Raw genomic sequence first — 13,630 nt, forward strand, 5'->3', positions numbered from 1 at the left:
CATTGTAAATTGGTGATGAGATGACAGTTATCAGTCGTTCTGTACCGTCTGCTGCTGTCATGGGTGCTCCTGGCTGGCCTCGCTGAGGTCGGCCGGAGTCACATGGACAAAAATGAGAATGACTCCCTGGGTCATTCCCTTCTTTATGTTTTGTCTAAAAATAGAGTCAGTCCTGCCTAGAATATGGGGCAAGTGTACTAGAGAACCAGAGAGCACAGCCGCTCTGTGTCAGAGCCACAGAGATCCTGCAGAAATGATGAGGTACATGCCATTCTAGGGGGTGCCCCTGCAACAACCTCACCCGTTGCTTCCCTCCTCCCCCAACCCTCCTGGCCTGCCATGGCATTGTCCCCTAATTTGTGTGATGAAGTAATAAAGAATGCAGGAATAAGAAACACGGACTTTTTAGTGAGATAATATGAGGGGGAGGAAGCCTCCAGCTGCTATGATAGTCCAGGCAGTACAGAATCTTTTCTTTAGACATGAATTGGGATGGCTGATAGTTGCTATGATGAAGATGGTTACCAGCCATTCTGTACCATCTGCTGGGTATGACCAGGAGTCATTCCCATTTTTACCCAGGTGCCCCCGGCCAACCTCAGCAAGGCCAGCCAGGAGCACTCACGGGCTGATGATGATGATGGATAGCAGTCATATTGTACTGTCTGCCATAGGGAAGGGGATGCTGGTGTTCAGTGCTGCGCCACTCTGTCTACCAGCAGCATGCAGTAGACATAGGGTGACATTGAAAAAAGGCGAGAAACGTTTTTTCCCCCTTTTCTTTCGGGGGGGGGGAAGGTGTAAATTGATGACATATACCCTGAAACACCCGGGAAAATGTTTTTGACCCTTCAGGCATTGGGAGGTCAGCCAAGAATGCAAATGCTTTTCAGAGACTGCGGGGACTGTGGGATAGCTGGAGTCCTCAGTATCCCCTCCCTCCCTCCATGAGCGTCCATTCAATTCTTTGGCTTTCCGTTACGCTTGTCACACAGCACCATGGTGTGGCCTCTGTCTATCATAGCCTCGAGATTTTTTCAAATGCTTTGTCATTTCGTCTTCTGTAACGGAGCTGTGATAGAACAGATTTGTCTCCCCATACAGCGATCAGATCCAGTATCTCCCGTACAGTCCATGCTGGAGCTCTTTTTGGATTTGGGACTGCATGGCCACCCGTGCTGATCAGAGCTCCACGCTGGGCAAACAGGAAATGAAATTCAAAAGTTCACAGGGCTTTTCCTGTCTACCTGGCCAGTGCATCCGAGTTCAGATTGCTTTCCAGAGCGGTCACAATGGTGCACTGTGGGATACCGCCCGGAGGCCAATGTTGTTGATTTGCGGCCACACTAACTCTAATCCAACATGGCAATACCGATTTCAGCGCTACTCCTCTCGTCGGGGAGGAGTACAGAAACCAGTTTAAAGAGCCTTTTTTATTGATATAAAGGGCCTCGTTGTGTGGACGGGTGCAGGGTTAAATAGGTTTAATGCTGCTAAATTCAGTTTAAACACGTAGTGTAGACCAGGCCCCAGTAACACTAAAAATACATACGTAAATTCCATTGGACAATGCTGAAACTTAATTGCCCGTAGTTAGCTCTCCAGGCAAGGGCATTTTCAGCTAGATTTGAACTGGCAGTTTGTTGCAAGAAAGTTTTTCTAAGATTTCTTTTGTTTTCAGAAATCTGATAAAAAAAATTTTTTAAAGATCAAAATACATTTATCCTTGATTAGATAAACTAAAAGCACCCACTTACAAATTAAACAATGTATTCTGAATTCTTTTTATATTAACATTGCTAGCAATTTGTCTTCCAAAATGACCAAATTAGAGTTTTGAATATATTCGATTACAAATACAATGTTCTGGCAAACGTTGCCTATACACAGTTTAATGAATGTTATATATTACTTTGTAGAGTAATGGACATATTTCTTTTACATAAGTCAAGATATAAATGCTCAATTCTACATATATTTTCTAATTATTATAATTGCATGATTTGGGTCATAGACATATAACTACTAATATTGCTCATTTACCATGTTCATGGCAGGTGTATTAGAAAATATTGGACACATAGCATATTAACTACTTATATTACAAATTCAGGAGAAAATCATTAGGGGAGATAGAACTGAGGGTTTATTTTAATATGTTCCTTGTTTTGAAAGGGAGATGAGTTATTGCTGAAATGCTCTGCAGTGACAGCAGTAACAAGGCAAATTCAATATTCAGAGTTGTACTAATGTAGTCAGGTCAGATTCATTTGCCTTCACACTGAGAAACAGGTTCTTTCATTCTAGTGGAAAACTGACACATACAGATAAGTGCTCACTGCTGCACACCAGTTTCATGTAAACCATGAGGAAGGCTTCCCCTGCAGCCCAAGTTCTGATAATTGACAAAATGCACAGACCTCAAATATAACATTTACACTATCTACCTGTTAATCCACCCCCCTCCCCATAAAATGTGAATACTAGTTCTAATTCAGACTTTAAAACTCTAGAGACTCATTTTTCTTTTTGTTCAATTCACAAGTGAAACAGTGATCTTAGTTCAGTCCCTAGTGGACAAATGCAGAATAAGTAACAATCTCTTAAGCATGATTCAGCAGGCGTAAAATCATGAGTGCGGGAACACAGACATTTCTCCATTCCATAGCTTTTGCTTTGAAAGGTAGAGTGATAACTGAATGAAAAAAAATCTTACACTCTAGAAAGAGACAAGCCTCCAGTTCTAATCTTTCATCTTTCTAAAGCACTCCATGTACAGTTTAAAGAAAGAAAGACTGAAATAAAAGGTGATAGATGCATAACTGGGTTTATCTTATTATGTACATTTTCTTTTACACACGTGTTTACTGCACATAATCATTCTTATATTGTTATAAGCATATTAACTACAGAACTGTAAACAAAAGGCATTAAATCTTTTCTGCAGTGGCTGACAGGGATGTGAACTGTAAATGATACAGCTGTCAACAATTACATTAATATGCATTTTTATTGTATATCTGGTATTTATTCTAAATGTGAACTCTTATTACAACTGAAACATGTAACTCATGGAATACAAAAGACATGGAAAATTTTGTTAGTGCAGTCTTAGCTGATTAAACATTTCAACAATTGTTTAAGTGGTTTTCAGAGTCTTGGAAAAGTAACACTAAGCAGGTCTTAAGGACAGCAGTAATATTTGTGTGTCCACGAATACAGAGAAAAATATATGTTTCTGATAGAAATTATCAGTTGTGCAGGATCATAACTCACTACCAATTCTCATTACCAAGCTGTGGGCTTGTTCCTGCAAAGACTTCCATATGTAACTTTATTCATGAGTAGTCCTATTGAAGTCAAAGGGTTTACTCATATGAGTAAGGTTATTCACCTGCCTAAGTCTTTGCAGGAACAAAGCCCCAAATTATATTTTAAATACAAAAAAGTTCATTTGAAAGTTTACACTTTTAGCACAAATTACTAAAGAGAATTTATTTTTGTATTACTCAAAAAAGCTCCTATATTCCTTCAGTTCTATTTTATATAGACATATTAAAAAAAACATGCTGTTCCATGTCCAATGTAATCTATAAATTTTAAAAAGTCATTGTGATTTTTAAAAATTATATTGTTGCTTTTTACTAATTAGCTGACTGTGGTAGTACAACTGAATCTGTTTTGGGGAGAATAATAATATTCTCATTACATTGCCTTCAAATTATTAATTGCATTTAGGCATTCATGTTGGTACAGTATTTCTTTAAAAGTGCACACATTTGCTGTGGGTACCAGGTATCCTTCATGACATCTGATCTGAAGCCTAGAACTATAAATAGAGGTTATAAGAATACTTAATGAAAAGTGTGCCATCATTAGAAATCTCTGAAGGATTATTATACGCTGTGGCTCTCAAAACATTCATGGTCCCCTGGGATCACGCTTTAAAAAAGATGCATATTCCAGCAATGTGAAGAAAGTTTTGCTCCCAAAAGCAAGTCCAAAGAAGAAAGTGTGAGTTCTAGCAGCAACATTTCTCACCAAGTATAACATGGAAATAGACAAATCCAGGTTATCTCAGTTCTCAGAGAAACACATGCAAACTGTGAACAGAGATGCACGATAAATAAATAATCAGTTAAAGGGGAATTTGAAAAGGAAACTCTTACTTTTTGCAGCCACTGTGTGTAATTTTCCATCACATGTTCCAGACGTTGCAGTTTCTGGGAAGAGAAATCCTGTTCCACGTGAGGAGCATCTCTCTGAAGGGCATTTGTGTTGTATTGGTCTGTTGTGCTTTCACGACAGTTCCCGTCTTGTTCTGGAAGAATGAAAGTATAGGTGCACTGCCCGTGCTGAATCCGGTTGTATCTTCTACCACTGGTTTCTGGACCCCGACGCTGATTACTGCACCCTGTGTGAGCCAGAAGAGCAGCCAGGAAAGCAAAAGAAAGAAAAATTGTCATGTTATTACTACTTTCCTTTCCTGCTCTTATAGAAACTTTTACCTCCTCTGTCTTTTAATTTGCTCTTTATTTTACAGAAAATAAAATCTTTGGAAAGAGAATTGGAGAAGGGTATTTAAATATCAGCTTTGGCTAAAATGGTTTTTATTTCACTATAATGATAGCTTCCTTATTTAAAATTAGAAATATTTATTGCATAGTAGCTAAGATTTATTGTTTCCTCTCTGTTACAGTCCAGCATGTAGCCTCCCTTAGTTAGCTGCATATGCATATCCCAGGCTCTTTCCCTACACTATCTGCTGCAGAACTGCTATTTTCTCTCAGACCTCAGAGAGTTTTATTAAGGTTGCACATTCAAGCCAAGCTAGAAGCAGGCTGCCTTTCACAAGATGACTTGACAGGAATGTGTGTATGAGTGCGCCCCTATGCTAAGGATGGCTGATGGCTCAGTACAGAGGGATCATCTTACAAACTGGCTAGATGCATGACTTCAATCACGTATGGCTGTCAGGTCCCTATTGCATATAACTGCTTTTCACGGATTCACATAAGTTTAATGAATGGGGCAGTCCACCTTAATATACTTCCTATGTTTCCACTGACCTATTAAAATGTAGATAAAGTGTAGAAGTTTGTTGTAATCCCTCAGTAAATATACAGAGCACTGAAAATAAAAATATCCAGTACTAGATATTTGCTTATTTCTGTTAGAGAATGCTAAGTCAGAAGACTGACATCTATGGAAAACATTTAACTGATACCCCTCCATGCTTTTTTTTTTATTACCCACATACAATGATGTTTTTGAGCAGAATTTACAGAGATTCTCTGTAGAAGACATGATGAAATCCAAACTGCTAAACATTCAGAATGTGCTCTGCAGAAGAGTTGTAGGTCTCCATGTTCAGTTAATAGAATAATATGTCTAATTTAAAAAAATAATAGTTGGATGTGCTAGCTGGAATATATAAAGGGTGTTATTTGGTATAGTGTGCGTTCAATGGTCTTATGTAAAATATTTCTACCAGTCTGAAAGTTTGCATGGGTTATATTAGCATTCCTCATTATATGTTTCATGATATATTATATCATTTTATATATTATTATGCAGTCCTTCCTTGACTGCACTAGATGACCTATTGAGGTCCCTTCCAGTCCTGCACATCCATGATTCTGTGATTCTATGTAGTATTTCCTCATAGCAGCCTCCTTAGTAAAAACATTGTGATAACTATTTAGAATAATATCCTAAGCATTAATAATGCCTTTGGAGTTGGGCCCAGGACACACTATTTGGAAACAATCTAAAAGTTCCTAAACTTCAGGGGAGTTTGGATCGAGGTTCCAGTTACATCTCTAGTATACGGTGTAATTATATAAATCACAGTTAACTCCTCTGGAACCCACTGTTGCAAACTTTACTTATGAAAATAGGTCTTACTAACATTAGTAATATTATTGATGGCAACAAGACAAGAACACAAGAGCAAAGAGACTATTTGCATCAGTAAAGGCTGCAAGATTTCATCTTTGGTGCTTGTGTGGATGTCACAAGCATTTTTATAGGATTTTTTTATTTCTCTTTTAGCCAAGAAAGCTTCAGGAGCTCTTAGCAATAATTCTTTGCCGTTGCTGAAGAAGCTACTGCCACTCAGAGCCAAGGACTTAGTCTTTTTGCTCAGTTCAGTCTGACTTTTCATCATTAGCCTGAAAAGGAGCCAATGCATTTGAACTAGTTTGAAATTTAAATTTCTTCTAGGAGAGAACAGAAGGGAACACTCAGAGCAAGATAACACCTTCCTGATCTGAGGGGCGAGGGGGGGGGGGAGAGAACCATGAAGTGGGACTATTTAGAACTTAGAAAAGAAAAGCACTAAAACTACAATTAACTTTGGCAAAATAAGACCTTCCCTCCCAGAACTAGCCAGTCCTTACTTCACTTCTCTTACTTTCTTTTTCCTGCTTCTGTACCTATTTTTAAAATTTAGGTTACAGGGCCCATAGTAGTGGAAGCACTCTCCACACTGCTCCAACACTACCAGGTCTACTTCTACAGTAGTTATATAGAGTGATTAGGTCTCTGCTTCCTATGGATAGTAAAGTCAGAGCATCGAGCAGAAGAAATACTGCTGGAGCAGACATAGCAATGAGAGATCAGCATGAATAATATCCACCTCATGAGGCTGAGAAGGAGAATATGCCAAAGCACAAGCATGATAATAAACAAATCTGAAAAGTCTGTGTCACCTTTTATCTGAAGATCTCAAAGCAGTTTTCAAAGGAGGGTAGGTACTGGAAGTGGATGAACACTGCAGGAAGCTTCCCAGAAGCATTGGCTCAAATTTAAAAATGCTGTGGCTATGCTCACACCACCTTTACATTCACTTTCTGCAGATATTTCAGTCATCAGGTTTTACTCACTCAAATGCTTGCAGGTAAAAAGTGCAAAAGCTTTCAGGTTCACTCTTGAAGTGATATCTTTTAGATGGGAAACGACTCTCCTCCCCACAGCAAGGAGCCCAATTCATCCTTGTTCTATGGCCCCTTTGCATTAGCTGGAAGGCATAGGCTCTTGCCCCTGGAGATAGCACTGACACAGGGCCTGTGTACTAAGTGCAAAGCTGGGTGTGCAAAGATCTGCCCCACTTCTACAGAATCCGTGCGTCAGGGTCATTCTGGCCAGAGCAAAGTTATTTCAGAGGAATGCAGCATGTATGGAGTAGACCTGCACTCCTATAATGGTCCCTTGGGACCACTGAAACAGAAGCACAATTTAGGGTGGCCGTGAGAGCTGATCTAGCCTGCACCAGGGCCTGAACAGGCTCCTAGAGTCCCTGAATAGGGGAAACACAAACTTCTCTAACCTGCCCCAGTGCCTGGGATGAACCTATTCCAGAGTTCCTAACCTGGCACAGAGGAAATTGAACCAGCAAGTCCAGGATCTGCTCACAGCCCTTATGAACACAACTGTAGCCATGTATGCACACATACAATAAAGGTATAATCTTACTGTAAATTTTTTCTAGGCATGATGCCTTGCATAAGGCCAATGGGACCAGACAGGAAAAGATTTAACAGATTCTAAAGTTCACTATTCCCACCTATCATATCCATCCTCTCTATACTGCTACCTTTCTCTGAGAATTTCAGAGGACCACTGAGATCTCCAAGTCCTACTGATTACAAGAGTACATTCATCCAATCAGCAAACAATGCCTCGTGACTTATGAGACCAACTCCAATTAACCAACATGGCTCAAATTTTGAATATCCAGGATTTAATACTGTCAGCCAACAGTTAGTGATTTCAGTCCAGAGAGGAAAAGAAAAAGCCCCCAAAGTGTGTTGAGTAACTGTGACTAACAAATACATTTGAATGAACTTTTCATTTGCCAACTGATATTCCACAAGGAAAAAAGGAACTAAATTGAGTAAGTCTTTTATCCACAATCACTTACTCAGCTCTCCTAAGTATAAATGATCCCTGTTTTACAGAGTCAGAGACAGATAAAGACTAAGTAACTTGTCCAAGTTTACATAGGAAGTCAGTGGCAGAGCTAAGAACAGAACCCGGGTATGAATTTACTTTCAAAACTCTAATGCATTCGCAAGACCACTTCCTCAATGGCTGTCTTCTTCATCCCCCTTGCAATTACAAAATCCTGGAACAGGGTAGGGATGGCTCTACAAGTTTCCCTCAGCCCACTTTTTTATTTAGTTGTCACATGAAATTCAGCAGTTATGTAATCCATCCTAAAGACAAAAAAGACGAGGATTTTTGCCAGATCAAGGTTACACTCACACATTTATCTTGCTGAATACACATATAAATAATTTGATGCCTTTTGTCATAGAATGATATTTATGCACAGAGTTTAAATACACAATGAACAAATCAATGTGATTTCTTTACATTTCTGTTGCAATGTATGTTGTTGCTGCTGCAATTGACTTACATTGTATGACATGCTGCAACTTAATCTAACTGGATTTGCTCCAGCCCAACTTCCTCTTCATCATCACAACAGAAAACCTATAGAAACTACAGTAATTAGGGCCTGCCAGATACCAAGTGCAGGATTTACAGTGCGGTTACCTCCAGCTAAATCCATGGAATTTGGCACAGTTCTATTGATATCTTACTTTCCCAACACTGTACTTAATCTCAATCAAAATACATATCAGGAATTTCAAAATCAAGTGAATGAAATGAGGTATTGATTCTGATCTCACTTAAATCAGCTTTGTATGAGCGTTACTCCACCGACTTCAGTGCAATTGATTTATACCAGTGTTACGTGAGGTAGAGTTACAGAGATTGTTTTTTCCAATATGTGATTGTCAAGAACACAAAATGTATTCAGTTAGCCAATGGGGAAAAGTTACTTACTATTTAAAAACACTTTCTCCTTCTACCTGAATGTTTTGGTTTGTTAATCTCCTGGGGGCAGGTTGGTGGTGGTTTCAACTAAATTACTCTTCAGGAGTGAAGTGTATATATTTACATTTGTATATTCAAGCCATGGATCCCATGTAGCATAGTCTACCAGGTCATGCCATCAAAGGAACACACTGATGTACACTGAGTCATTCTACTTCCCGCCCCATCTGTTCCAACATCTGATCTCACACCTGGGAACAGCCAAACAGCGGGGAAGATTGACATAATGGCAAAAAAGCAGCAGCAATTAAGAGAATGCAAGGGTCTGCCACAGAAACTACTCAGCTACTGGTTATGCCAAGTGTCCCATTTGGATTCTGTGTCTCACACAAAAACTGTGAGGCTTGTTGGGGCTCTCTTTGGCTTCATTACTTTATCTGACTGGTCCCAAACGAGTAGATGGTTAGGAATGCTGTGCCCCTATTTCCTGAGAACTTAATTTCATGCTGTGGAATGCAAGAAAAAAGGAGTAAATCTTATATTCCTAACAATTCATCCAGTTTGCACACAGTCAGAAAAAGTCAGTTAGACAAATCCAGTTCACTTGGTTCTCATTCATTACACAGGAAAAATCACCAAAGTAAACCCTTAACTGCCTTCTAATATAATTTCTAAAAAAAAACCCAAACATCTTTCATGCCTATCATGCCACGTCCAGACTACCCGCCGTATCGGCGGGTTAAAATTGATTGCTCGGGGATCGATATATCGCGTCTAATCTAGACGCGATATATCGATCCCCGAGCGCGCTTATATCGATTCCGGAACTCCATCAACCCCAATGGAGTTCCGGAATCGACACAGAGAGCTGCGAACATCGATCCCGTGCGGTGTGGACGGGTGAGTACTCCGATCTTAGATATTCGACTTCAGCTACGTTATTCATGTAGCTGAAGTTGTGTATCTAAGATCGATTTCCCCCCCTAGTGTGGACCAGCCCTCAGACTCACATTTCTTTCAACGCACATGGCCATGTAAGGCCCTTAGTGCATGCAACTGCCATTCCCATCCAGAGAAGCTGAGGGTGCTAATCAAGGACATGAACTGTTTGCAAATGACCAGAATAGATTTCCTGATTCTTAAAGGCCACTTAAAGGAAAAATAGTGGGGATCCCACACTTCTGCAACTCTTTTTGTCTGCCTATAACAAAAGCAACCTGATGTCAGTATTAACTCCCACTTCAAGAGATGGATGTTATAAACAGATACATTTACAGGGCTCAACTTCCTTTTTATGCCTGCATTTTTGGTGCCCAGGATGTGATTTGTGGGTACAAATCTAAGTGCCTGTGCTTCCAACAATCCAATTTGTGGTCACAGTCAGGAAGCTAGAGGTGCAAGTATTACTTTGCAACAATTTTGGATAGATAATAAGACAGAAAATGTCATATTGCTTCTATATAAATCCATGGTACTCCCACATCTTGAACACTGTGAGCAGATGCAGTTGCCTCACCTCAAAAAGTATATATTAGATTTTAGAAAAGGGCAAAAAAATGATTAGGGGCATGGAGAGTTTGTCATATGAGGAGAGATTAATAAGACTGACATTTCGGCTTGGAAAAGAGATGACTAAGAGGGATATGATTGAAGTCTATAAAATCATGTCTGGTGTGGAGAAAGTAAATAAGGAAGTGTTATTTACTCCTCACAACACAAGAACTAGGGGTCACCAAATGAAATTAATAGAAAGCAGGTTTAAAACAAACAAAAGGAAGTTTTTCATACAATGCACAGTCAACCTGTGGAACTCCTTGCCAGAGGATATTGTGAAGGCCAAGACTATAACAGGGTTCAAAATAAGAACTAAATTCATGGAGGATAGGTCCATTAATAGCTATTAGCCAGGATGGGCAGGGATGGTGTGTCTCACCTCTGTTTGCCAGAAGCTGGGATGATGATTACTTGTTCTGTTCCTTCCCTCTGGGGCTCTTGGCATTGGTCACTGTTGAAAGACAGGATATTGGGCTAGATGGACCTTTGGTCTCACCCAGTATGGTCATTCTTATGTTGCTATGCATCATCAACTGAACAGTGTATGCAACACACAAACATAAATTTTGCTGGTTCAAATTGCAGCCTTTTGAAAATTTTGCCCACAATTGAGTATTGACCAACAGCACAGTACAGCTGAAGAATTTATTTATTCCAGAAGCTGCTCCCAGGAATTATTCCTCACTGGGGAAAAGTAAATGTGAGAAAACAATATCCCATTACTTTGTGGGATTGAGTTTATGATCTCTGTCCATCGGGAAAGATTAGCATTTAAATTGTGAGAAGTCCAGCTATTTTGAATACAAAAGTGACTATGGTATATGATTTAAATATGGAATTATCATATTATGAATGTTCTATATATCCTAATATTCTTGATAGCTTTGTGGTTTATTAATTCCTATTTAAATAAAAATCAGAAACACAATTTTCCCCCCAGCAAGTTACTTTGCCAATAAAAGAGGCCACTGCATTCTGCAGTAGCTTCAGTTTCTCAATGAATTTAAGATGTAGTCCCAAGAGAAGTGCATTGCATTAATCTAGTCTTGAGGTCACGAAGGCATGAATCATGGCATTGAGATCTGCGTGGGAAAGAAAATGTTGCAAGCCGCTTGTCAGATGCAAATATTAAAAGAGTCATCCTGGCTACTGCCAAAAGGTGGTCATCCTGCAATGATTGGGAATCTAACCTGATACCAAGTTAATACCAAGAGTAACACCTGGTGGACAAACATCCTGAATTAGAGGAGCAGATATACTCTTCATCAAATCTGCCATTTGTTTTCCCCAGCCCACCTCTCTTTTAGCTGGACTGAGCCTCAGACAGGTCACTGACATTAGTGTCCCAGAATTTATGAATCACTGGGAAGGCTCTCAGCTATATCCTTTTCTCTTCAGGCTTGAATGAAAGGGCAGCCACTTATTGTGTGCAAGATCTTTAATGGGCTGCCTTTGCAGAAATGAAGAGCATGGGGAGGGCAGACGATTAGGCAGGGATTTTCCCATAAAGTATGGGTTTTCCTTATAGACACATAGCAGGTTCTGAACATCTCTAGTATATACGCTGGATACCCACAGAATTTATGTCAGAGAGAAGCATGCAGCCCCTTAAGAAAAGCTCCATCCATTCCAACAGAAGTATGCAGGCACAATGTTTTTATGCTTGCAGGCCTCTGGGGATCAACATTTTCAAAGGCAGGAGATTGATAATATACCTAATATTTTTCCAACCCTACAAAATTAACCAGAGTAATTAACACAGTCTTTTTCCCATATCCAGATTAGTAACCAGACTGACATTCATCAAGGCAATTTGAGGCTCTGAGGTACTATCTCACCATTCCCTTTTAAGTAAGATTAACCACAAAGGGAAGATTAGACAGTGGACAATAGTTGGCCAGACTGTCACTGTGAAGTAATGGAAACTTGAGTGTAGCCTATCCTGATGCTTAAGAAAAGCTGGCAGCCCTCCTTGGACAGAGGTGCTGATAATCTCCACTAACCCTGGCCACAGTATCTCCTCCCTCATGTTTCTAAGACACAAAGGCAGAGATCCATTGGACAGTTTATGGCACTAATATCCTTCAAGACCTCCAGTATCTGGCCAAATTTATGCAGAGATGAAATTCTTGACCCTAGCCCCTGACTCTGTCCTGACTCCTCAGATGCAGACACTTCCAAATCTGGATTATTTTTCTCTGTAAAATAAAATTTCCTCATGCTGGGAGAAATTCCTACCAGTCTCTGAATGGAGTCAGCTAAGATTGTACATCTGAAAACAAATCAGCTGATCAACATGATGGAGGCAAAGAACCTCATCTTTGCCTCTTTCACTGCTAGGTCATAAGAATCTTCTGCCACTTCGCCTTCCCTTCCTCTGTTATAACGTGCACCACTGTAAAATCTCCCGTGTAGCTGTTCTATGCCAATGGAAGAAAGCTCTTCCATCAACAAAATTAAACTACCCCAAAGAAGCGGCGGTAACTATCTTGGCAGGAGAGTGTCTCCCACCGACACAGCACTGTCCACACCAGCACTTATGTCTGTGTAAATTAGGTCAATCAGGGGTGTGTTTTTTCACACCGCTGACCAACAAAAGTTTTACTGACAAAAGTATTAGTCTAGACACAACCTTAGAGGTTATGGGAAAAGATGTTTGAGGCCATTTATCAATGTGGGTGAAAAAAGGGTAATTGTAAAAGTTAGAGAGAGTGGTGTATCTTACACTGGGTGGATAAAAATCTATATTTAAAAAAAATAAAAAATTGGATTTTTTTAATTTAAATTGAATATTTTTGATAAAATGCTTTTTGAGGAAAAAACTATCTAAAGATAGTCTTAATTACATGACAGCTCAAAGATCTCTCATCATGGAATAGAGACTATAGAATTAGAATTTATAATATGAGACAATATATTCATGTAATGTTTAAGAAAAATTTTGTAAATGAGTTCCAATAGTTCATGGATTAGGGAACCAATTTTATGGGATTCCAGGGGTGTCTGTATAGATTATTTAGGTTAATCTTTCTATCTACTAATGGGACTCAGTGCTCAGTCTAGAAGATATCATCAGAGATGATAAGTTTTGCAGTTCTCAGACTGTGAATTTGTGTCTCCAGAGATAATGTGCTTGTTAACAGCAAAAATGTTTTAAAATAAATAAATATATAAAGACCTCAACCCTATTGTCCCTCTGCAAATTTGTGTACACAGCGTCAATCCCTTA

The 13,630-nt window shown here is 39.5% G+C and overlaps 1 protein-coding gene across 1 annotated transcript in view; it reads right to left on the reverse strand.

Moving 5' to 3' along the window:
* ANGPT1 (angiopoietin 1) overlaps positions 1 to 4,772 on the reverse strand; it is a 224,628-nt gene extending 219,856 nt beyond the window's left edge. Inside the window, exon 1 of the mRNA XM_030553702.1 lies at positions 4,170 to 4,772. Coding sequence (XP_030409562.1) covers positions 4,170 to 4,466 — 297 coding nt within the window. The 5' untranslated portion in view covers positions 4,467 to 4,772. The remainder of the gene's footprint in view (positions 1 to 4,169) is intronic.
* Between the last annotated feature and the right edge of the window lie 8,858 nt (positions 4,773 to 13,630).

Source organism: Gopherus evgoodei, chromosome 2, assembly GCF_007399415.2.
Source record: "Gopherus evgoodei ecotype Sinaloan lineage chromosome 2, rGopEvg1_v1.p, whole genome shotgun sequence".
Taxonomy (NCBI): Eukaryota; Metazoa; Chordata; order Testudines; family Testudinidae; genus Gopherus; species Gopherus evgoodei.